General features: G+C 43.9%; 1 protein-coding gene across 10 annotated transcripts in view; it reads left to right on the top strand.

Moving 5' to 3' along the window:
• The window catches only part of LOC133401323 (histone-lysine N-methyltransferase ASH1L-like), a 32,946-nt gene that overhangs the window by 3,440 nt on the left and 3,981 nt on the right, over positions 1 to 25,525 (top strand). For 2 of the 10 annotated variants that reach the window (XR_009768406.1, XR_009768403.1), the window contains exons 1-15: positions 3,194 to 3,277; positions 4,357 to 5,124; positions 6,796 to 10,516; positions 14,010 to 14,316; positions 14,495 to 14,671; positions 16,408 to 16,502; positions 16,598 to 16,671; positions 18,225 to 18,270; positions 18,353 to 18,393; positions 18,469 to 18,539; positions 18,631 to 18,806; positions 21,052 to 21,146; positions 21,250 to 21,408; positions 22,478 to 22,608; positions 22,746 to 22,874. Coding sequence is in view for 6 of the 10 variants with exons in the window: in XM_061674172.1 (XP_061530156.1) it covers positions 3,251 to 3,277; positions 4,357 to 5,124; positions 6,796 to 10,516; positions 14,010 to 14,316; positions 14,495 to 14,671; positions 16,408 to 16,502; positions 16,598 to 16,671; positions 18,225 to 18,270; positions 18,353 to 18,393; positions 18,469 to 18,539; positions 18,631 to 18,806; positions 21,052 to 21,146; positions 21,250 to 21,390 (5,739 nt within the window). In the remaining 4 variants the exon portion in view is untranslated. Of the gene's footprint in view, positions 1 to 3,193; positions 3,278 to 4,356; positions 5,125 to 6,795; positions 10,517 to 14,009; positions 14,317 to 14,413; positions 14,672 to 16,407; positions 16,503 to 16,597; positions 16,672 to 18,224; positions 18,271 to 18,352; positions 18,394 to 18,468; positions 18,540 to 18,630; positions 18,820 to 21,051; positions 21,147 to 21,249; positions 21,409 to 22,477; positions 22,609 to 22,745; positions 22,875 to 25,525 lie in introns of those variants that run through there. The other 8 variants (XM_061674173.1, XM_061674175.1, XR_009768404.1 and 5 more) reach the window with 7 other exon arrangements.

The raw sequence follows: 25,525 nt of genomic DNA, 5'->3' as shown, positions 1-25,525 counted from the left end.
GAATGTTCTGAAATGGAATAATATAGCTCAACTTCCATAGCTGTCGTCATACAGGAAACTAGTTGAAATGAACAGCCAGCCAAGTTGTGCACTCAATTTTTTCAATTCCTTCAAGACATTAATAATGAACAATAAATTCTACGCAATCGACCAAATTCTTAGTGATGAACCAATCAATTATTATGCCCATATTGTTATTATAACTTCCCCAACTTGGAAACTAGCCTTTGGCTGGTTACATTTTAGTCCAATATTTAGCACTGTAAGAGACATTATTGTAGATAGTGTCAAATGTCTGGCCTGTGGAATAATTTGTTGAATAGCGTGAAATTAGCCAGCGCAGCATGACTACAGGCTGCAAATAAATTGTCAACCAAAGTGTCATTAATTGCACTGGCATGGAAAATCAGGGTGCCAGATTCACCGCCACCAAAAGTAGCAATAATTTACATGCGCATGAGTACAAATGATACCACTTCAACTTTCACGTCTGTACAAAATAACACATTAAGAGACATGTAGCACGGTCAAACATGATAATTGTGACTATAGCAAAGCATGCTGGGAAACAGATCCTCCAATTCCCCAACACACCACAAAATATTTTTAACGGCGCAATGTTAAGCGCTGATGACACACGAACTCCAAATGCCATAATGCTATGCTGCAACTCCTGCCTTACTGAACGATAGTCTACTCGTCTACTCATTCCGGAGCTCTGGCTGCATGTGGCTCGAAAGTGTGTATCTTTGGTAGCACATATGTGTGTGAGCAGTTGTTTCTTTGTGATAAAAATGAACAAAACATCACACAAGAGTCGCCTCACTGATGAACACCTGCAGTGCAGCCTGACAATCTCTACAACAGAGAAATTTACCCCAAACATACGGATGGGCGAAATAATAGATTAATTGATGGTTTCTGTTGATTGCAAAATTGGACTTGAATGTTTAAAAACAAGCTGTTCTTAAAGATTAAATGCAAATATATTTAACTTGAAAGTTAAATACAACTGAACTTTACTTAGGCTGTGATTCTTTCACATACCACAAGAGGGACGCTGCATACCTGTAGTGGAAAAAGGAGTTCAGAACATTAATTTTTAATAGAACCTGTTTAATAGAAATAAGTTATCCATCCATCCATTTTCTGAACCGCTGATCCTCACGTGGGTCGTGGGCGTGCTGGAGCCTATCCCAGCTGACTCTGGGCGAGATGCGGGGTACACCCTGAACTGGTCGCCAGCCAATCGCAGGGAAAGTAAGTTAACCCAATGTAATTTATTTATTCTAGCTCGCTAGAAATGCTGTGTGCATGTGGGATGTCAGATTTATGTGATGATACTTGTACGTCACAATCAATTGGCCCAAAGCTAGGATAGAGAAATATAATTGGTTTAAATTATCTATCTGTAGGTATGCACTTTTTTAAATGGTACGACAATAATTTTTTTTGCGCATTATAAGCCACGGCTCGCGGAACCCCAGGGGGCAGAGGACCACAGTTTGAGAACCACTGTTTTAAAGTATCACTTTTGTTCCATTGACCCATTTACAAATTGGAATACCGAGGAATAACAAAATTGGGCAAATGCGGTATGGAAATGCCCCCTTGTTGTTGCCCTTTTTCTGTTTGTCGTAATCAACTTGCATGCATCGGTGAGGCACCAGAGGCGCCTGAGGCTTTTTTAACACTGCATCCTGACATCCAACTGAGCTCCCGCCGCGGTGCTGTTGTCAGGCAGATGCTCGCAGTTATCGATGATGATAACGCCGCTGCCACCATTGGATGCCGGAAAGACGGCGGGGGCCATTATCATGATTTAATCGTCGCCTCAGCGCTGCCGAGGAGCCCAACCTCATTCTGTGTGTCAGGTCCACCCATCATCCTGTCACGGGAAATAGCTGCCGGTCCAATGTTGGGATAATTTAGGGTTATGTTTGGGCGGAAGAGTCCGGAGAGTATAAAAGACTGTTAAAACACACGCAGAATGGACTTCTCCTAAATTGGGGGACCTGCCATGCTTACCTATAAGTGCATAAGTTACTTTGCGATATATGCTAGTTACAAATTCACCTACAGTGAACCCCTGTTTATTGCGGACGATATGTTCCAGACCCGCCCACACTAAGGTGAATACCCGTGAGATATTTTATACAGTGTAGTTTTACCCCTCCCACGTGCTTTAAACAAATTTAAATAGATTAAAACACACAAACCCTATTAAAACACACTTTTTAAACACATTGTAAAAATATTTCAGCACCGAAAACAAATTCCAAGTTTAAAATTTATAGAAGATACTGTACGTATTGTAGTGTCTGTGTATATGTGCATACCTTTAAGAGGCGGGGCCTGGTTGATCGGCCTGTGACGTCAGTGAGTCTGCGTGGTAAGTGTCTGGGTGTGAGCTGTGGCATTGTATTCATTTTTTTTTTCTGTCAATCAGCTAGTCGCTAAAAAGCTCACCTGTTCACACCCCTCGGCGTATTTTCGTTTTTTTCTGTAATGCCGTAAGATCCCATAAGATGACACCAAAGCCCGGGTTAATAGAATAGTAGTAATTGGTGTCAAGGCAGTATGTTGAAGTGATGTATCTCAACTGTTGTAAGCTCTTCATATGTTGGGGAGGAGTTAAGTTTAGCTTGAGTTACTAGCAAAGGTGGGGAGTTGGTCCGCTGAGTGGCTATTAAAAACCCGAGCTAACATACGACAGAGGTCTTGTTATTGCTTCACAATTTCTATTTTTATTGGCTGCGAAACATGCACACTGCGAGTACATTTTTATCTAAATCAAATCAGTAAGCCATTTTTTCATATCAGTTTGAAATGGTTGCTTGTTAGTTTGTGGTATATTTATAATTTAAACGAGTTATATAGGCAATTCTAAACATTTTACATACACAGGGTCATGTCATTACTTGCGTTTTTCGCTATTCGCTGCAGGTCTCTGTCCCTATTCCCTGTGTACTACTGTACCTCCTTATGAAATATATGAGAAGGTCATTGATGAAGATCTTTAACAGCGTACTTTATTCTAATTTCATTGCAGGGTTTGGCGGTGGAAATACTTTCCAAAGGTCTTGCGTAATGTCTCTTACTGGAACTAATGTTGATTTGAGCTTCCCTCGTCTGATTCGAGCAAATGGTTTTTGTGGATGTGTGCGTGTGTGTGGGTGGGTGAGTGGTTCGGGGGCTATCTAAATGAAAACATTATCGAGAATCGTCCTGAGGCGCTTGAGTGGATGTCATGAGAGGCGCAAGAATGCTTTGCAAGGTGTGTTTTTTATTGTGAAATGAATGCCTCCCTGGATGCGAGTGCGAACGTTTTGAAGGACGGTCGAAGGCTGCATCCATTTGCCGTGCTGGGGTCCTAATTTGGGCTGAACCAAGAGTGAGTTTGTTTTGGTGGGGAGAATGTTGTTTTAGGGCGTTACTAGCTGTAATGTCACATTAGACATCCATTTACAATGGGGTCAATGAAAAGCTTACTTCACTCAGAGGAAGCAATGGGAGGAGAAGGAATTTGTGCTCCTTTCCAAAAATAAGTTTCCCCCCTTTTCCCGACGCGGTGTTACCATGACTGAAAGGGAAAGGGAGGGGGAATAGTTGACTACTGTGAATGGAGGGATTTAGGTGAAAAGGAGGAAAAGAATGAACTGCAGGAGGAAATATAGTTTTGATTAACAGGAATATAATGTTTGAGTTGACCATTAAGCTGTGTGGTCTACTTAGGGAGGGAGCGAGGGAGGGAGGAATGGAGGGAGGGACAGAGAGAGAAAGAGAGAGAGTGAGAGAGAGAGAGAGAGGAGCGGGCTAATAGAGAATGCATGCGAAAGCTTACTGGCAAAAATGAGACGGGGAGTTTTTCAGGGAGAAAAGAAAGTACAGCCCAGCGCCGGGAAGGGAAGAAGGAGTAGCTGAGAACAGAAGGCACAAAGATGGCGGCGAGAGGGGGAGTGCAGTGTGGATCTAGGGGTTGAATCAGCAAGTTGTCTGATATTGAGGGGCTTAAAAGTGAAAGTTTTTCGCTGCCTTAAGTTTTCCGTAGTTTTGTATTTTTTAATTTTTTATTTATTTATTTATTTTTTTAAATAAAGTGACTACATCTTGCTTCCAGTCAGTTGAGTGCAGGCACTTCTGGGAATTGGGCTGTGTTGGTTAGCCCCTCGGGTCTTCTGTGTGATGAGATCATCTCTGTTGGACTCACACTGTAGCGCCTCTGCAGCTGCCCGCTTGGAAGGGGACTTTCCTCTCCGTTCCTGTGCCGCTGCTGTTGCTGCTGCTGCTCAGCATCTGTGCTCACTGAAGTGACTAATCACTGGATTCTATTTTCCTCTCTTGCTGTCTTAACAGGCATTTTGTCAGCTCAAGCCCAAAGGACAAGATCCGTCTTTGCTGGATGAACAAGCTCAACGGAGTGTTTTTTCTTCAAACCATCACCTCCAACTCTTTCACTGGTATATTGGGAACTATTCAGCCATCTTCTCCTCCCCCCTGACTTCTCTGATGGACCAGAGAATGAAGGGGGGCACCCCTCTAATGACAGACTCCACTCTGGATGCCTCCCCAGCACCTGAGGATTTTGAGCAGGACCAAGAGAAAAGAAAGCGTCTCGAGACGGAGGATTCGGACGTGGGGAAGAAGGAAGACAGACGAGGGAAGAAGAGGGAAGGGGACAAGGGGGCGGTGCTGGAGTTGCTCATTGAGGGGCGCTGTGGGGGTACTGGGCAGCAACAGCTTCAGATATGTAGCAGAGAGACCAGCTGCCCTGACGGGAATGTGCGACTCCGCATCGGAGTGCAAGCCAAGCGCACCAAGAAGCCGCCCAAGATTTTGGAAAGCTACGTTTGCAAACCCACCATCAGAACCTATCAGAGGCAGCAGGGCCGAGGGGGGGCGCTGCCAACCAGAACTGCCACCAACCCTGACGACGGGAGCAGAGAGAACCGCTCAGGCTCGAATGGCGTCCAAACCACATGCAAACAAACGGCATCTGCCACTTTGCCGTCATTATCAACACCACCATCATCATCAGCGGCGCAATCTTCAACACCAGAAAATGCTATCGTTTCCACAATAGCCTCAGCCATCGCCAACCCAGGGACCAAGTCTGCCAAACAGGTGAGTTAAACCTGTTTTAATGCCATAAACAAACTGCAAACAAAATATTTGCTATTTACAATATACTGACCATAGGTGCAAACTGTTGCTTATTAATACATCCAGCATTCTTGGGACACGTTCATTCATGTGTCTCATCAGTACTGAAACAGGGCTGTTAAAACCGCGCCATAAGAGCGGGGACAATAAAACTGTTGTCTCCGTAACTCACTATTAAAGCTCAGTAAAGCTGATGGGAGCCACAGAGACGGGTGATAATTCTCTTTAGGTTCGTCTCTACGAGTGATCCTTGCTTGTTCACAAGGGCACGCACATACAACTCTGTCAGCTGCTGGCATTAAAACTAGTATTGTGTCTGAATGCTGGGAAACTAGCGTCAAAGTAGCTGCCTCCTGTTGTGACAGCAAGTATAAAGTCGCAGGGTCAATTCTCAACTGATTTAAAAGCAAATGACAAAATGTGCAGTTTGTTTGGATGAGTTACACAATTTTGTTATATCATAGGATTAGGGATGGATGAATCGATAATGCATCTTTTTAATTCTGTCAATCGATTGTTGATTAATCACATTTAGCCTTTTTTCTTGCATCAAAATGGAGTGCACTACTCAGCTGCTCAAGCTCGCTTTTTTGTGGTCTAAAGAAGAACATGACATCAACAAAGTCCTATATTCTCGCTAATGATACACTACGGCGCATTCCATAGTGCGTGTAAATTTGGGTTGAGTCACTGCCGTAAGAACGGAACTCGTGGTGAAAACCGAAGCCTCCTTGTATGTTATAGTTCAGCTCCTTGAGAGCATTCATCTTTTCTGAGGGAATTTCAGTTTGGCCTAGTCAGGGTAAGTGCTACAGAAAATAGATGGAAGGTAAGTAAACAGTGAAGTATAGCTGCAGGTAGATCCAAAACTATACTTATATATTATTAATGACACATATGTATAGTAGCTGTGCTTAGTTTTTTTTTTGTTGCTAACCACCAGGAGTCCTCACATCACTTAGCAATGTGGTGCGTCATCATAAGGTCAAATGAGCGATTGTCTCAATCCTTATAAGCAAGCAGCACATTTAACTAAACGGGGCCTATAAATAGGACAGCGGCACAGCAACCACTTGGCCAATACAGGCATTGGTCTATCAGTCCTTCTGACGATGGCCCGAGGGAAAGCTTATTGCTTTAACTGCACAAACGCCACTCAAGCTGCCACCTACCAAAATTACAGGACAAGTACAAAATGTCAGGCCTCCTCATCTGTATTAGTGGCAATTTATAGCGACCAATAGCGCAGCTTTCGCTTGCTGCCCGACACTGTATATTGGTCCAACTCTTCTATTTTTACATCCCCTCATTTCTCTACCTGCTCTCATTTATCTTTCACTCCCATTCTGTCCCCCGTAGCACCCTCTTCCTGTCTCATGCGTTGTGTCTCTCCTTTCTGTGTCACCCCCCTCCATTCCCGTTTCCGTCACCTCACTCTCTGTGCCCTCCTTTCTCTGCCTGATTGAGTCACTTTGTCCTCAGTCTGGACTTTAATGGGTGGACAAAAACAAAAGCATTTCTGTTATTGTCTTTCCCCACCACTGTTGTCAGTTAAACTGTTGTCAACAGCAGACGTATTGGATGTGCCGATCATTGCAGTGCATGATAGAGATGCGTATTTACACTTCCCAGGTTCCTCTCAAACTGGATGGTAACGCAGTGGTGACGTCCGCTGGATCATCGGAGAGAGGGAAGAAAGAGAAGACTCTAGGTGTCCATGAGCAGCCGCTCCCTGCAGTTCTGAAACCGTGCTCACCCACCGCCCATCAGGAAGCATCAGCTACCCCCTTGAGGCTGTGCACCGAAACGCTGCCTGAAAGGGAAATCAACAAGAAACACAATGGTGTGGTGCAGACCAAGAAACAGAAGGGACTTTCGAACGGGAAATGCTCTGAGGACAAACTTGGAGATACACAATCAATCAAAACTGCAAAACACATCAACTCTGTTTCTTCTGTGGACGCCATACCTCCGTGTTCTTCTAAAACAGAGCTTTGCGTGGCGCAAAAGAGTAACTCCTCCTCTGTTACCGCTAAATCTAAATCCTCCCCTACTCTGGATATGTCTCCTGCACAGGTTCAGGAAGCTTCATTGAAGCGCTTAAATGACAAAAAGAGAGATAAAGAGCGGAAGGTAAAGAAGGAGAAACGAAAAGAGAGAAAGGCAAAGGGAGAGGGACTGGAAACAGAGAGAGTAAAGAGTGATAAGAGAAAAGAAGAATTCATAAAGAAGAAAAAAGACAAAGGAAAGGATGGCAAATTGCGACAGGGTAAAGACCATAAAAGTAGTGATGAACTGAAGACTGGAAAAAAGACTGAGAAAAACAAGATCAACACAGAGAAACACAGAAAAGAAGACACTAACTTGGGCGGCATGAGTAAATTAGATAAACCATATAAAGTAGCAGACCAAGGGAGATCTGAAGAGGGGAGCATGAGAGATCATATCAAACAAGCTGAGCTGCAAGCAACGTCTGCTGACAGCATTAAGTCAAAAGACAATGAAATTGTCAGGTATTCAACAGTGCCGCCAAAACATCCAGCGTCATATTCTACCCTGCCCCCTCTTTCTCCACCATCCTCCAACCAAGAGCAGGACAGCAGGCCGCTTAAGAAACGTAAAGCTCGAAGGCCCAGCTGGACAAAGCTGGTGCACCGGACTCAGAGGGTGGAAAATCAGGAAGCAGATTCTCAACAGAGTTTCTCTCAAAAGTTGTCTATTCACTCACCTCCCTCTTGCTCCCCGTCCTCCTCCATAACAAAACCATCATCTCCGAAACAGAACCCCATCATATCAGATCTGAAACCGTCTGCTTCCACAAGCCCTTCCACTCCAGGCCGAAAAAGGGGCCGCCCCAAGTCACATACCATAATCTTTAATGAACCTCTTCTGAGACTTTCCCCCGAGGAGGTTGCCTTTCTGGAGTGTGACGACGTTCAGAAAAGCCCTGTGCTGGACTCGAGCCCGAAGAAGCGCGGCCGTCCTCGCAAGCAATCACTGAATCAAACAGACATCACAGATAAGAACATAAATCCTCCTCCTCCTGAAAAGGGAAACAGGCAGCTAAAAATCAGGAGGCTGATTAATGAAATGAAGAAAAGGAAGAAGAAGAGACTTCACAAGGTAATGACATCTGGCAATGTAGGAAAGGAGAGCAAGAGGGTTAAAGGTGTCAAGAGTTCTCAGAGAACATACAAGTCCATTGAACCGCCGACTGTGCCCACGCTTTCTGACTTGTCGTCCTCCTTTGGGACCAAGCTGGGCCCTCAGATCAATGTGAGCAAGAGAGGAACCATTTACATGGGCAAGAGGAGAGGGCGCAAGCCCAAATCCCAAACAGCTCGTCTGAATTCCCACAGCTACACTCAAGCGTCATTGTTTGGCCAGCCCACTGAAACATCTCTCTTCATGTCCAACCAGCTCCAGGCTCCTGCAGCCCACCCATTTCCCTCCCCGTCCCTTACACACTCCAGTGGGGCCCAGAGCCCTTACAGTGAAGGAAGTGTTACAGAGCCAACATCGACTTTGCTTTTTCCTCCCCCGTTCTCCCTCCCGTCCCCGTCGTCCTCCTGCACTTCACCCCGTCCGCCGTCCTGCTCCTCCCTCTCCCCCTTTGTGAAGAAAAGTTGTCCATGCCAGGGCAGGCACCACTTTCCCTTTCACCAGTCATCATGTAAGCTCTCCTCTCCCAATGGTCCACTCCATCCCACGCCCGGCTCACCTGGCCACCTGAAAGACGCTACCCCCTCACCTAGGAGTGAATCGCACAGTGAAGAGACGTTGCCCAGTGATAGCGGGATTGGAACCGATAACAACAGTGTCTGCGAGCGAGTGGAAATGAGGGGTGCTAGAGGCATGCTCAGGTTGGGTCAAGGGTCTGGAGGGATTCTCGGGGGTCCAAAACTATCCTCTCTTGCGGACCCTCTTCTCACCAGACACAAGAACCCGATTGGCAACTCAACCTCCGTAGAGCGGCACCGACATCGGCACAGGCGGCGGGATTACAACTGCCCCTCTTCTTGTAGTTGCCTGTGTCCCTGCCCTGGACACAACAAGTGCACTCATTCAGATTACTTCCCTTGCATTGGTCACAACATACTGAAGAGACAGAAAAACAAACATAAAAAGAAACACCAGCAACTGCTAATGCAGGATCCAGAGTTTCTATCTGAACTGGAAGAGCTCATCGGTCAATTCAGTGAAGTTCACATCGGTCGGCGAGGCTGGGCCAGGTCGGAGCCGGGGCAGGCTTTTGATGGGGGCAGGCGCCACCACTCCTCGCATTCTCACCGCTCCAATATCTTCAAAATCAATCTGAATGGCTTCTATTCACCTCACCCTCCGTCTTACGCTGCTAATTCCTCCTTCTCCCCTCAGGCTCTCTACCCCTGCCAGACGTTGCATTGTAACAGAAAACCGGAACGAAGGCAGTGTGGCTGTCCATCAAAGTTCCAGGAGACCATTGACAACATGGGCTTCTACAGCAGCTATCCACCAGCCACAACGCTTTACCACCACCTTCCCGGCTCATACCCACTTCCCTCTCCTCACCACTATGCCTCGCAACAGCCCCACCATACCCACATTCTTCTAAACCCCGCCAGGTTTCACAGGCGGCGGAGCAGGCTGCTGAGGGAGGGCGCTCTCGGAGGGGAGATTGAAGGGAATGGAGGAAGCCTCAATTTAGGGTATACGTCAAGCCTCTCGTGTGACTGTGGTCACAAACATAAACACAGACAAAGGCTCTGCCAACGCAACGTTGAAGACGAGGCAATGTTACATGAGCATGAGGAGCAGGAGGATGTGGTGGCGAGAGAGGCTTTCTCCACTTCAAAGTCAAGGTTCATTTTGGGGCAAGGAGGAGGGCGGAAGGGCACAAGAGGAATGGGGGGCGTGCTGTCCAAAGAGTCACCTTGGTTACGTGAGAATGCAAATAATTCGTTCTCTGCTGCCACATCATCATCTTTGGCAGAAAGATCAAAACATGCATCTCTCTTCTCTGTGGGGCTGGGCTCCTCTCACTTGTCTTCGTTCGGAGGGGGCTGGGGCGGCCTGGGCCAGAGTTGGACCAAACTTCAGGGTGCGGGGTTCCCAAACAACAGCTGGGGATCCTCTGCTGGACGCACAGGCCCGATGATTCCCTCTGACCCGGAGGATGACGACAGCGAAGACATTCATCTACCCCATCCAAGCAGGACGCCCCCGTCGCCGACGCACACCAACCTGTTCACGTCGATTGGCGTGCCAACGGGGGGTCATGGCTTGAAGAGCGGGTTGGCCAGTCGGAATCCTGGAAGTGGAGAGAGGTCATGGAGGACGGACGAGCCAGCTTGGACAGAGAGGAGAGAAGCAGGTGAGATGCTGCTAAATTAATCAATAAAGAACAGTGACCTTGATCAGGAGGTTTCTATAAGAGATGATGGGCATTTGGCGTTGATTAGAAATTAACCTTCAATTACCCAACTGCTGAAATTATTATATCTTAAATTATAAATGTTCTTGACTCCTGTTTCCATGCTAGTGTCGTCACAAATGATACTGTCTGGAGGAGTTCGTATAACATGAATGTGGCTCCAACTTCAATCGAGCACAATCAAGCAAATTCCTTCTGATCAATTAATCGATTACAATGTTCATCTAGTTTCTGTCAACATTTTATCCAGATCCCTACATAACGATAAAAATAAATTACAACCTGATTTGATGAGATTTAAAACATACACTATACAAGTGTATTTTCCATGTTAGATTCAAATTGCGCTCAAATGGGTCAGAACTCGGTGAACTCTTGTTTGAGTGTACAGCTTTTGACCGTGCATTCACGTGGCAAACTTTGCTCAAAAAGCATAAGCATTATAAATTTTTAATTTAATTAATTTAACATCATTTAATATGGACATCCTTAGAAAAATAGTTCTACGTATGAATGAAAATATAAAGATTGTGGACAGGAAGTCACATAAAAAATAAGCAAACCCCATGCCAATTAAAACATAACCTATCTGCGGGTGTTTGAATTAAGAGTGGGGAACCTTTTCCCATTCAGGCACCATTTAAGTTCTCCGAGGGCCATACTAAATTTATTAACAAATATGACATAACAATTAAATGTTTATTATACATAACATATACCTTATACATGACTGTTTGTTGGTTAAATGTTTTGGGGCTTTTTTTCTCTCACATCATGTGTATGGCATGTAAATCTAAGCGTGTTGCATTCGTTGACCCTTACCATGGCTCCGCCCATACTATTACAAAAAGTAATTGCTAGGATCTAGGAAAATCTAAATCTAGGAAATTATCCGAATATCCCGTGGGAACCATATGAGTGATAGATTAGGCCTTTGAGTTAGTTTATTTTTATTTGCTCTGTGATATACTGTAGATTTTGATTTTGTTCCTGCATAGTTTACCAGAAAAAAATGTGACGTTGCTTTTTTCCAGATTTTTTTTTAGGCACACATTAAAAAGCCTGGAGACCGATTGAGACGAGATCAGACTTGTCTTTTTATAGCCTCCTTCTGCTGAGCAGCGGATGTGTTTTACACACACATAACCACTCGGCAACCGCTTTCTATTGGAATTTTTTTTTCCAAAAATATTATGGCATAAGAGCAGTGTCTTAATGAGATCCAGCCAGCAAATCGTCCTCGGGGCTGTCCCAAACCGCATGATGTTTGAGCCCAAGGCTACCCAGAGAGCACAGTCATTAGTTAACCACAATATTGGCTATTTAAGAACGGGCCGGCGGCCGACGGGGCGTATTTGACTTGGACAGATTCAATAAGAAAAAAGTAGTCGGCCTTGTCCGAGGCTGTGGAAAGATGGCAAGAAAGAGGAAAGAGGAGCTCTGCAATGATTGATGAAGGATTAGCAGGTCAGTGTGGGGTTGCTAAGACGGAACGTCTGAGTGGAACATGTTTAGGAGAGAACACGGACATCAAAACTAAATGCACGTGTATTTGGAGAGACAGCACGCACACGCGGTCTGTGCGTTCCTTTGGGAATATGTTCCAGATTAGACAATTGTACAAACGATGTGTGCACATGTACGCAGTGACCTTTACAGTGGTGCCTTGAGATACAAGTTTAATTTGTTCTGTGACCACGCTCAACACACGTGTATCTCAAATCAGCTTCCCCATTGAAATGAATGGCAATGCCATTAATCCATCGCAGCCTCCTCCCAACAGACTGGAAACATTTTCCTCACTCTAAAATTTTGCACTTGATAAAAATATACAATAGTGACATAATTTAAAATGGTCTGTGCACCTTTGACACCTGGAAGCAGTATAATACAGGCATACGGACATACATGGAGTCGGTGGTCATAATTCAGTAGGCTGTAATAATAGTATTCGTTCTTCGCAGAGGATAAAGAATATATGCATGTCAGTATTGTCTGCAGAGCTGCCAAATGTTACTGAACGTCTGTATTTTGTTTCGGAAACTCGTTACGGCCCGTAACATTGATTGTTCCGGATATTGGGGGGGAAAAAATACAGCGTCCACATTGAACAGCTGCTTGGTGCACGCTATTTTACTACAGCCCCTGGCTGCCACGCCGCGGAGGCGAAAGTTGTCTTTGCGTCCAGTGTCAATGCATTCCAAGTCACTGAACATCGCCTCCATGGTAGCGAATAAGCTACACTTCTTACCATGCTTCTTACAAAAGTGTCACGAAGGGACAAGTATATTATTATTATGAATAAAAATGTGTAATATAAGATAACCTTTATTAGTCCCACAATGGGAAAATGTGCATCGTTTCACCAGCAACTGTGGAAATAGGAAATATAAATATGTGATATAAATAACATGCAAAAGAAAACATAATTACATTTATTCTTTTTACATGTACTTATTGTATGCGTAGAAATACATTGCACATTACAGAAAAGAGAAACCAAAACTATTACTACTACCCAATCCAGTTCATTTGCAATATCGTTTCAATTTTGACGTCTGAGATCTGATTAATCTACTTTAATAAACTCGCGTTTTTTTTTTTGTTACGAGGGTTGAAAACAGAATTGGCAAAGGTGAATTAATCCATAGACACAGATATTTTTGATGATGGAACATCCAAATCTAATGTACTGGTACTTTGATTCAGGCTGCAACTGCGTCCACCTTTATAAGGTTGATGCAGTAAAAGATTCAAATGACAAATATTGAAGCAATAATTTATTAACGATTATGATTATGACTGTCGCACGGAAATGGCAACATTTTGAAAATATGGAAATATGCAATTGTTTATGATCTGACAAATTGCTGCTTGTTTTGAAGTGTGTTGAGGTGAGTTCACTGCCATCGTACAGTGCTGGTATCTCAAATCTTTGCACCAAGTCAATGCAAAACGTTGGCTGAATGACAGCAGGTATCTGTTAAAACTTGTTCGCTTTATCTCAAGGGACCACTGTATCGGCACTTCGCTAATGCCTTATCAATGGCTGTGCGAAAATAGCATTTTCAGACAGTAGTAAATAGGAGCATTTTTCAGGAAATCGTTTCTTTATTTTTTTTAGTAGATGAGTTTGTTTTTCACCACAGAGCCATCGGTGGATCTTTTTACTACTGCATGTACACATTAAGAAAAATAAAAGCGAGCTGGATTTGTGTGTGAGTGTGCGTGCGTATATAAATCACTTTCCCAGAAGTAACGGGGGCTGAGGAAGTGCTGTGACTCATTTAATCTGTGGCCCATCTGCATGAGTCAGCCTAGAGTGGCCTTACCTTACACCTCCTGCTGGCCTCATCACTGATCCACGTCTCATTTCCTCCCTGCCACTGATTATGCCCCCCCTCCTCTCCATTCTCCATTACACTGACTTCAGCTTTACAAGGTGACCCAAGAAGCCGCGGGCAGCTCAAAGGTGTGACAAAGACACACGCCGCTGATGGGAAAAACAAAAGACGACCCGGTCGACCCAGGAAACGGCCTCTGCCCTCCACTTTGCCTTCCTCTGTGTCGTCACCCGACCTTCTGCGAGGGCGCAGCAATAATAACGTAGGCTGGAGAGTGGGGTTGGACCAAGATGTGGCGGGTGTCGGCTCGGTGCCGCAGGCGACAGATTCGGAGCTGCAGGCCAAGAGGAAGCGAGGACGGAAGAGAAAACATGACGCTTCTCCCTGCCATCAGAGGTAAACACTACCCACTCCCAAACACCTTTTCTCTCACAATTCAGCCTCTCATTGCTGTGTATGTAACATACTCCCATATTAACCGGCCACATTTCAGCACTGTGTGCTAAACCAGTGCCTCTTCTTTCTCTTTTTTCCTCCCTGTCGCTCTATCTCTCGCTTCATGCTTTCCCTTTAGTGTCGCCGAGGACGAGCTGTTGTCCTGCGACACGCCCGCCGAACGTTCCGGCCAATCGGCCGCCGAGCAGCCCGCATCCCAACCAGCCGATGTCCAAAGAGACAGGAGCGAAGACGGTCCTGCCAGGAAAACGTTTTTGAGGGCCGGTCTTTACTCTGATGATTACAAAACGATAGAGTAAGCCCACAGCTCATTTCTTTTATGACCTTTATACAGGGGAACTTGTATGATTCAACACAATTGGTTCTGTGATGCTTGTGCACATACTGTAAGAAATAATCCATTCCAGGGTCTAACGCTCACCATAAGGAAACCTTTAGTTATACAGGCAAAGTTTAAATAGCAATGTTAACTGTCATGCATGTGTAAAAGTTAATCACTCTTAGATTCAGGCTGGATGGAGTCAGACTGCAGGCCCAAGTTCCCAATTTCGATTTTAATGACAAATGTATTGTCTAAGAGTTTTTAGCTGATTTAGTTAGCTTTTGATGTGCTTAATCCAAATATCACATTGATGTTGCTCACTCAGGTCAACTTTTTGATCTATGGCCAAGGTATTCTTTTATTTTATTTTATTTTATTTTTTTCTATGTACAGGTATTTTAGGTAGGTTAAGAGGTTCATGCCCTGAATTTTGTACAATGACGGAACATTCAATTTACAGGTACTTACTTTTACCATCGTCTACTATTGAATTTACAGTAAGCAAAGTTTATAACATTTGATTAATAAACTGTCAACAACTTGGCATCAAAGCCGGCCCTGAACAAGAGAAACTGATGTCATTCTCAAATTCAGCGATGCAAATTTTTCCTAAATCAGTTGAAAAAACAGAAAACTTACAAAAGATTTTTTTGTAACCCAGTGCTATCGGTCCATTTACATGCATGATTGAATTAGGGCATCGATTCCCAACCACTGTGCTGTGAGAGACCATCGAGCGTGCTGCGGGAAAGTATCCAATTTCACTTAAGTCAAACAAGTGTAAAAATAAGTAAAATGCAAAGATAACAAAACACTACCTTACCTTTAACGGGGAAAAAAAGCCAAAGAAACTTAAAAGTTAATCTTTTGATACTCACTAAACCAGGGGTGTCAAACTCATTTTAGTTTGTGGGCCACATTTACCCCCTAATTAGATGTTAAGCGGGGCGGACCACAATATTTGTGGCTTCAAAATCCATAAATAACAGCTATTCAAAATCTTCCTCATTGTTTTGGTGCAAATAATTACAAGTGCTTTCGGAAAATATTCACATTTATTCATTATTATCTTGTTGCAAATTTTGGTGCAAATCAAATGAGCAGTTTGAAATTTTTAGACAAAGATTATTTCAACAGTATTATGAGTCAGTGAGCGTGCACCATTCAGTTATGCATCCTTTGTAAATGTGTACATAAAAATTGAAGTTGTGGCAGTCCAAGGGAAAAAAAACAAAGTTCCAACAAACCAACCTCTCTTGACTGAAATTTTGTAATATTCAATGTCTTAAAACATTGCTACAGGAGGTATTTATTTTCACAGTGTGAACATGGCACACCATTTTATATTAGTGTGCTCCTGAAACTTTGCATTGTTTGGTCTTCACAAGTGCATCAATGTCATTTAAGTGTTGTCAGTGCACGCTCCAATGGACAAAATTAGCAACAAAAGTTACTTTTATTGAAAAATAGCTGTGACTGTGTTCTCCATCCCCACGGGCCGGATTGGACCCCCTGACGTCCCGGTTCTGGCCCGCAGGCCGTATGTTTGACACCACTGCACTAAACCGAGTTCTTGTCGTTCTGTTTTTCTGCAAGTTTAGCATCATTAGCATCATTTTGCAGATTTTGGTCAAATTCCGAACTGGTCGAGCCCCTTGGAGGTTCCGCAATGCTCTAATTGTGTTCATTTGTTCAACTTTTGTTTTCAGTCCCCCCTCCCAGTCGCAGCTCTCCTCCAGAGCGAGCGCAGAGTACCAACCAGGTGAGCGGGACTACAGCCTTTTACCAGCACCCATTCATGTTGGTGAGTCTAGACAAGAGTGGAGGAGAAGATGAGGTGATTGGGGTTCAGTGTCAGCATGACCATTCATTCAAACGCTCATGCTCAGTGTCCTACAGGGAAGTACTTGAGGATGAAGAGAATACATTTCCAGTTACCCTATGATGTCATGTGGCTTTGGCAGCACAATCAGGTACAAACGCAACTCCAGCACACTGAACCAAATTTAAATCCTCAGCTTGGCAGGGCGTTTCATTGTGCATCTGGGGATAACTATGATACGCTGTGATGTATTAAGCAGTGTTATAGTCGTCTGTTCAAGGAATGTATTTGTTGTACCAACACACAATTACACATGATATGACAGGAAATACCGTAAGTTCTTTATTTCTTCAGTGTTTACAATGTTTCTTGTTATTTCTTTAATGGTGCGTTAATAACCTTATCGTTTGTCAACAGATTCAAACTGATTTAAAGAACAAAATGATTACTTTTCCATGTGATAAGAACCGAAATATTGGAATTTTTCTGCCATGCTATACCGTGATGCAATTGGTAGCCCTTGCTCGTCATTTCCGATAGGATTGCGGTTTGTGGTTATTTTTGCTCAACAACTGAGATTGCTGGTAATAATATCGTTGTCATTTCCCATCGGATTGCAACTTGACACAAACAACAAAATGTGGTGAGTTATAAAACATTTCTTAGTCCTAACACTCACTCTTTCTTTCTGCAAGAATATGAAAGGTGAGATCAGGGACACAATTTGTGTGATTGATTAAGCAGCGTTTATGGTGCTCAATTCATTTATTTGGAATTCCCGCTCTGTGACTGATTTTTTTCCAACATTTGCGCCAGAGAAGACTGCAGTTTCTGGTTATTTCTGTCTGACATTTGAATGTCACGAAATGGTGTTGTCATTACTCAATGGATTTAAACTCGATCAAAGAACAAACGTGAGGGTCAATCGGGGTGGGTGAGCTATTACTTTTCTCCGTCCTAACATTTCAGTTTCTAAATATCACAGCCGGTAGGGACCATATTCACATGGTATCTGGGGATTGCCAGGTTGACGGTCCAGACATACACACTTTCGAGGTTATGAATGGTGCACAACTGTTTTGTACTCTCAGTTACCATGCCACCGTACTTACAGTTTTTCATTTGCTTGTTTTCATATCTGATTGATGAGTGGTTAGCACATTCGGCTCATAGTTCTGAGGTTGGGGTTTCCAATCCGGCATTCCTGTGTGGAGTTTTCATTTTCTCCCAGCGGGTTTACTCTGGGTACACCGGCTTCCTCCTGCACTCCAAAAAGATCCATATTAGGTTAACTGATGACTATACGTTGTCTATGGGTGCGAATGTGAGTGTAAATTGTTGTTTTGCTATTTGTGCCCTGTGATTGGCTAGCAACCAGTCTGCATGTGGCCCGCTTTTGGCTAAAGTCAGCGGGGATAGGCTCCAAGTCACCCACGACCCTAGTGAGTAATGTGGTATAGAAAATGAATGGATAAAGTTTTTATAAACCACTGCGTTAGCATAGGTTAATGTAAGACTATGGCGGGTTCCCGACTTATGTCCAAATTTGGGTTACACGCTCATAGGAATGGAATTCTGACATAAACGGAGGCCAGCCTGTATATGCTGTGATGTCAACAATTCATGTCTTTTATCGTGACTGCACCTCAGCAGTCACAACTTCTGCTGCAACTTCAATTTTGAATCATGTTATTTCCCCAATAGCTTCAGAGGCAACCTGCTTTCCCGCTGAAGAGGAAACGGCGCTACTGTGAGTACTGGAGAACTATGTACTGTATGTTTTCAAATGAATGGACTCAAATAAAATTTCACTGTGAACGTGTCACACACAGGCCGACTGAAGGAGAGGACATTTCCCTCCCAGCACACTGCGGTGAGAGTCAATGACAAGTTTTTTCATAATTGTATAGGATGCAACCTCAACACTTCCCTTTTTTTCCTCACTCAGGAGGAGAGCTCGAGTGACTTGGCCAGCCTCTTTCCTCACCTCGACATGGACCCTTTGAGCAACAGTGAGCGGTACGGGAATCAAACAGCAACCCGCATTTCGGCAAGCGCTATCTGATGCCATGTTACTCACTCATGGCTGATGTGTTGCAATGTGGGTCAGGAGCTTCGTGGTGACACATCGCGTGTTCCTGGTGAGGAACTGGGAACTGGTGAGGGAGCGACAGATCCGACTGAGGATGGAGGGGAGGCGAGAGGGGGACAGCGAGGCGGAGGAGAGGGACTGGCGTGTCGTGTGCGGGGACGGAGCCAGTGGGGACGATAGCCACATCAAGTCAGGTCCATGAAGCAAGTGTGTGTGTTAGTTTTTGTTTCTGTAGGTGTCACACGCTCAGTACATGCTTCCTTTCTACATTTAGATATACAGGTTGTTCAGGGACACTGGCCGACCAATTTGTTCATATGTCAAAACAAATTTTCCAATCGGAAATTATGGTAAAAGATACCTTATAACCTTATAAATAAACTAGGCTGGGCGATATGGCCTTAAAATAAAATCTCAAAATGTTTTGCCCCCAAAAATTGAATTTCCGATTTTTATCAATTTCCTCCATTTTGCTTATTTTCCGATCATTAACTTGCACCAACTTCCACAGAAATAGAAATACATATTGTTTTTCTTTACAGATAAGGAAAGTGGTTCCTCTTGAAACAAATGTCCGCTTGAGTCAGAGGGTATTTACAAACGATCCCTAATAAATTTGCAATTTAACATAAAAAAAGGAATCATCAAACTGCAGGGCTCAGCTAGTCCATTTGCAAGAGAAAGAGTTACGTCGCACCCCTTCCAGCTCTCTGGCGGTCTTTTCTTATGTAGAGTTGTACAGGTGAGGCAAGGCGGCCTCCGCAAAATGCTGCTTGGAAGATCATCTTTGGGTCAAACGGTTCCAAGATGTCGGTAAATCACAATAAATGGTCTAACTATGTCATTGGCAAAGTTCAGCTCTTTTTGAGTCTGACTGCCTTCCACTGGGCTCCTTTCTTATCATATACTAAACAATGCGAAACCCATACCGCTCATGTTGTCTGTTATTTTGTGAGAATTAAAGTTGCAAGTCGCTTTTATGATAAACAGTCACAATAGGGGTTGGAAAATTTGCTAAATTTAGTGACCATCAACACTGACTGCTTTTGTAAACGATTGTGGAAAATCGATTAATCGCCTAGCCCTCAAATAAACTAAATAAAAGGGGAATCAAATAAAACTACTCACCCTTTGATAATTAATCAGGAAGGGAGGCTTGTTGAAGGCTTGCATCATGCGTTTTAACTGTCATACAAGTGGGAAAAGAAGTTAACCGCTATGTCATAAAACTTAAAAATCTTAAATTGGGTACTCACCATTAACTGACGATGTGATTTGGTTACGTGCAGATGGAGGATTATGGCGTAAAGCCTGGGAGGGGAGTCCTGTCACATAAAGACTAAATATAGCTGACTTTATTAGGATTTATTGCCACTTTAGCCATTTTTTACTGATCGGCTACAACAGAGACACGTCTACTATTATCATCAATACATCACAGTGACAGTTTTGGTCATATAGTTATCATCAAATTTTCCCTCTACCAAAACGGGTGCCCTTTTGTGTTGACACTACAAAAACTCTTCGGTCTTGCATGACGTCCCTTATGATGATGGAGGTTCTATACAGGATTTGGACACTTTCCCATGCTATTAATGAGAAAGTGTGTCCAAACTTTTGCCTGGTACTATGCGTATAGGATAGGGTTCATGAGATGTGGATGTAGATGTGGGTGTCCTGTGCCTTTTCCTTTAAAAGCATGCTCGTGTGCTGCTCTCACAGCCCACCATCCTCATTGTTGGCTCGCTACATCACGGGCTGCAGCACAAACTTAAGTGCTTTTCCAACCACAGAATGCTTAAGCGCGCAGAAAACTCTCTCCGTCTCCGTCATCCGCTGTGAAGAAGCGAGCCGGCGGGCTTTCCCCAAGTTTTGCACCAAAGTCTCCCTGCGAGAGCTTGCAATGAAGAGCAAATAAGGATGACAAGTTTAGGTACACCACTTCAAGAGAATTATATTTAATACAAGAGCTCTATTGTTTCAAAAGCCTCTTTCACACTGTCTGTGACTGCCATTTTCTAGCTTTTCCCATGTCGCTGTTCTGTATAAATGGCATCCACGCAGAATGGTGAGACAAAGTTGTGCTAGCAATTTCCCTCCTTTTGAGGAATTATTTAATTGATGCCATGCCCCAATAAATCGCCTGGTGCACTGTTAACATTGAACACACAGTCCAACAGTCCTTAAACTTTGTTGGAAATGGCAATCAAAGTATTAGAGGCAGCTCTCAGTATGATGCGGTGCAGTTTTGCGACACTTCAAAGTACAACCACAATAATGCACACATAAATTAATACCTCTCTGACAGTGTCAATCACAACAGAGCATTAGCTGTAAGGTGTACCTAATCTTTTGTCCAGTCTTATGTCATCAAAATTCCTTCCTTCCTGGATCGCCTGGACTAAAATACTGTACTACTTCTCTCTATTCTCTTACCAGATATACCAGTGGGGGTGGTGGAGGTGACTATTTCCAGCAGTGACCCCCACCCGGGCGGTCACGACACCCCCCACTCGCTCACCGCGAGCCCCCGCGTAAGTGATTACACACATGCGAAGTAGATGATTTATACGATCAATTTTCCAATTTGTATCCATGGGTCGTAGTTGTTTATCCAAGTGGTCTTGTTCATTGCAGCCCACAGAGAGCCAGAACAGAGAAGAAGATGATGAAGATGATGATGAGGAGGAGGGCGAGGAAGGCAAAGTGGGAGAATGCAGCAGAGAGCAGAGGAGAAAGCGGCTGAACGATTTACTTTTGACCCTGCAGCATTCATAAGCTAACACACCCATAAAGGCAAGTGGCGCGGGAGACGTAATGGGAAACGTTGTAGTGGTTGTACAAAATCAACACGGCCTTGTGAAAGTAGCAGGTACAAAAAAAAAATCTTTTCAAAAACGTTTTCAAAAAACTATAACGTAGAATTCAATTGAAGGAAATAACTCAGTTTAGAGGGGGTGTAAAAGTATAACAGGCTGATTGCGTAACTGTTTGGTGGCACATTTATGCAATCAGCCTGTTATACTTTTACACCTGATACTATGATATGTTGAAGCACGTTTTGCTTTAATGACGACATTCAGTCATTTTGGGCTTGGTACACAGTTGAAAACCTTGTAATCACCCCGCAGTTGGATTTAGATCTGTGCTCTGGCTTGGACATTCCAAAACTAGAATTTTCTCCTGGCAAAGTCATTCTTTTGTTGATTTGGATATACTGTATGCTTTGGCTCGATGTCATGCTGAAATATGGAATTCCTCTTTTGGGCTAAACCTTACTGATACTGTACGTGGAACTTTAAAACGTTTAAAACATACTGTATGCCATGCCATCCTTTTCTGGCAACTTTTGCAAAAAACAATCAAAAATATCTGGTCTTGCCAAAGCATGTGGCAAGACTCCAGTCAAGAAGATCTTGGTTTTAAATCACATCCGTCCCCGTGCTTGCGTGGGTTTCCTCCACATACTCCAGCTTCCTCAAACATTCCCAAAACATGCATGTTAGGGTCATTGAAAACTCTAAACTGCCCATAGGCCTGGTACACGTAAGGATTTTTCAAACCTTAAAAGATTTTTTTTTATCTGTTACAGAGTCTGATAATCAGGCTTGGGTGTGGTCAGTGAAAATGGGTACTCTGTCGTTAGGCTTTCTCTAGATCTACAAACACACAATGTAGCTCCTTCTGACTTTACCATACTGTTGCTCGCAAATACTCACTTCTGTCCTGAATCTAGCCTCCACTACTCTTTCCCATAACTTCATTGTGCGGCTCATCGGCTTTATTCTTCTATATTTCCTACAACTCTGCACATCACCCTTGTGCTTAAAATTGGGCACCAGCACACTTTTCCTCCATTCCACAGGCATCTTCTCACCCGCTAAAATTCCGTTGAAAGAGCTGATCAAAAACTCCACAGCCACCTCGCCTCGATGCTCCCATACCGCCACAGCTATGTTATCGTTACAAACTGGAGACGAAGAAGAACACAAGGAGGTAAGTGCGATTCCAGGAAGTCGAGTAACTTACAAGAGTGCGAGAGTCGGCCTGTGTACAACAATTGAGTGATAATACTCTTGCGGTGGAATCCTGGATCTGGCTGGCTTATAAGCAATAATGAGTGCTGATTGAAGACAGGTGCGTGCTCAAGGTGATGGTGATTGCTGGGGAGAGAGAGGGAGAGAGAGCGAGAGAGAGAGAGGCAAGGCGCAAAGTGCCACCCAAGCTCCAAAGGAGGAACTGCAGGGCACGGATCATTTTCCGTAAGTCTTCCCAAGGTTTTCACACACTGTTGCTAGTATTTTGGCCCATTCCTCCATGCAGATCTCCTCTAGAGGCAGTGATGTTTTGGGGCTGTCGCTGGGCAACACAGACTTTCAACTCCCTCCAAAGATTTTCTGTGGGGTTGAGATCTGGAGACTGGCTAGGCCACTCCAGGACCTCGAAATGCTTCCTACGAAGCCACTCTTTCGTTGCCGGGGGTGTGTGTTTGGGATCATTGTCATGCCGAAAGACCCAGCCACGTTTCATCTTCAATGCCCTTGCTGATGGAAGGAGGTTTTCACTCCAAATCTCACGATACATGCCACCATTCAGTTTTTCCTATACACGGACGGATCAGTCGTCCTTGTCCCTTTGCAGAAAAACAGCCCCAAAGCATGATGTTTCCACCCCCATGCTTCACAGTAGGTACGGTGTTCTTTGGATGCAACTCGCCATTCTTTCTCCTCCAAACACGACAAGTTGAGTTTAAAAAAAAAAAAAAAAAAAAAAAAAGTTCTATTTTGGTTTCATCTGACCATATGACATTCTCCCAATCCTCTTCGGCGTAGTGTGTTACTGATGGTAGCCTTTGTTACTTTAGTCTCAGCTCTCTGCAGGTCATTCACACCGAGCGACTTACCTATTGCAGATTCAGTCTTCCCAGCCTGGTGCAGGTCTACAATTGTGTTTCTGGTGTCCTTTGACAGCTCTTTGGTCTTGGCCAAAGTGGAGTTTGGAGTGTGACTGCTTGAGGTTGTGGGCAGGTGTCTTTTATACTGATGAGTTCAAACAGGTGCCATTAATACAGGTAACAAGTGGAGGACAGAGGAGCCTCTTAAAGAAGAAGTTACAGGTCTGTGAGAGGCAGAAGTCTTGCTTGTTTCTCGGTGATCAAATACTTATTTCCACCATAATTTAATGACACATTCTTTAAAAATCAGACAATGTGAGTTTCTAGATTTTTTTTTAAAAAATTTTTCTCTCATTTTGTCTCTCACAGGTGAGGTATACCTATGATGAAAATTACAGGCCTCTCTCATCTTTTTAAGTGTGAGAACTTGCACAATTGGTGGATGACTAAATACTTTTTTGCCCCACTGTGCATATGCCTCTTGTTTGGCCTTTGCCACCGCTACCTTTGCCCTACGTCACATCTCCATGTATTCCTTTCTCCTCTCCTCAGTCCTCTCAGTGTCCCACTTCTTAGCTAACCTCTTTCCTTGTATGCTTTCCTGCACTTTAAGGTTTTACCACCAAGTCCCCTTCTCCCCTTTCCTACCAGAAGATACACCAAGTACTCTCCTGCCTGTCTCTCTAATCACCTTGGCTATAGTGGTGAAGTCGTCTGGAAGCTTCTTCTGCCCACCAAGAACCTGTCTCACATCTTCTCGAAAATCCGCACAAAACTCTTCCTTTCTCAGCTTCCACTGCACGGTTTTCTGCTCTGCCTTTGTCTTTTTAATCTTCCTCCCCACCACCAGAGTCATCTTACACACCACCATCCTATGCTGTCTAGCCACACGCTCCCCTACCTTGCAGTCAGTAACCTCCTTCAGGTTACATCGTCTGCATAAGATGTAACCCGCCTGCGTGCTTCTACCACCGCTCTTGTGGGTCACCCTATGTTCCTGCCTCTTCTGGAAGAAAGTGTTCACTTCAGCCATTTCCATCCTTTTGGCAAAGTCTACCGCTGTCTGTCCCTCCAAGTTCTGTTCCTGGATGCCAAACTTACCCATCACTTCTTCATCACCCCCGTTTCCTTTACCAACATGCCGATTACAATCTACACCAATCACTACTCTCTTTGCCCGGTATGCTCTGAACTACTTTGCCGAGTGTCATACACACTTCTGAAATAACACATTGTCTCAAATTACATTATATTATTAATATTCATCGAGCGCGAACAATGAGCGTAACAGCAGTCATATCAACAACAGTAATAGTCCCATTTCTATTAATCTCTGCAAGTGTTTGTTTTCAAAGGATCACTTCTACCACATTGGTGACCCCTGCACTAGGGCTTGAATGACAAACGATTTTTTTGCACTCAACTATAATGTGACGAATGTCGAGTTGATATCATTGATATTTTATCAGCATATCAGAGCGGTCCCCAATCATTTTTACACCACAGACCGGTTTCACATAAAGACATATTTCGACAGACCTGCATAGACACAAATAAAAACAAATGATTAAAAATGCAAGTCACCATTATGATAATTGTATTTGTTGCAATTAATATGAGACATAATATTTTGACGATGAAGATGGAGTTTCACTTTGCACTACTTACGTCGTTCCTCGGCACCAGTCCCAAGGTACCACTCTTCGGAATCTTTTAGGACTAGCTGCAATTGGAATAATTGAAGCTTGTGAAGGCCAACCGCTTTTCTCATCCACACCCATCTTATTTTCATACTCTCTGACCATCGCAACGTATGAAGACCGTTTCGCCTTGTTGGTCAGACGTTTGTAAGTTTATGTGTTTATACCTCAGGCGACAGCAGTAGATGGGCGAGTCGAAAGTGCTCTGTAAATTGGCTGATTGAAGGACAAGTTGCCAAAAACGTAATTAGCGATTTCAACTGTTAAAACGACGTCGAAGTAGTAGAATCGACTTGTCGACTAATCGGTTCAACCCCCT

This window comes from Phycodurus eques, chromosome 4 (genome assembly GCF_024500275.1).
Source record: "Phycodurus eques isolate BA_2022a chromosome 4, UOR_Pequ_1.1, whole genome shotgun sequence".
Classification (NCBI taxonomy): Eukaryota; Metazoa; Chordata; class Actinopteri; order Syngnathiformes; family Syngnathidae; genus Phycodurus; species Phycodurus eques.
This window is presented reverse-complemented; position numbering and strand designations above follow the sequence as displayed.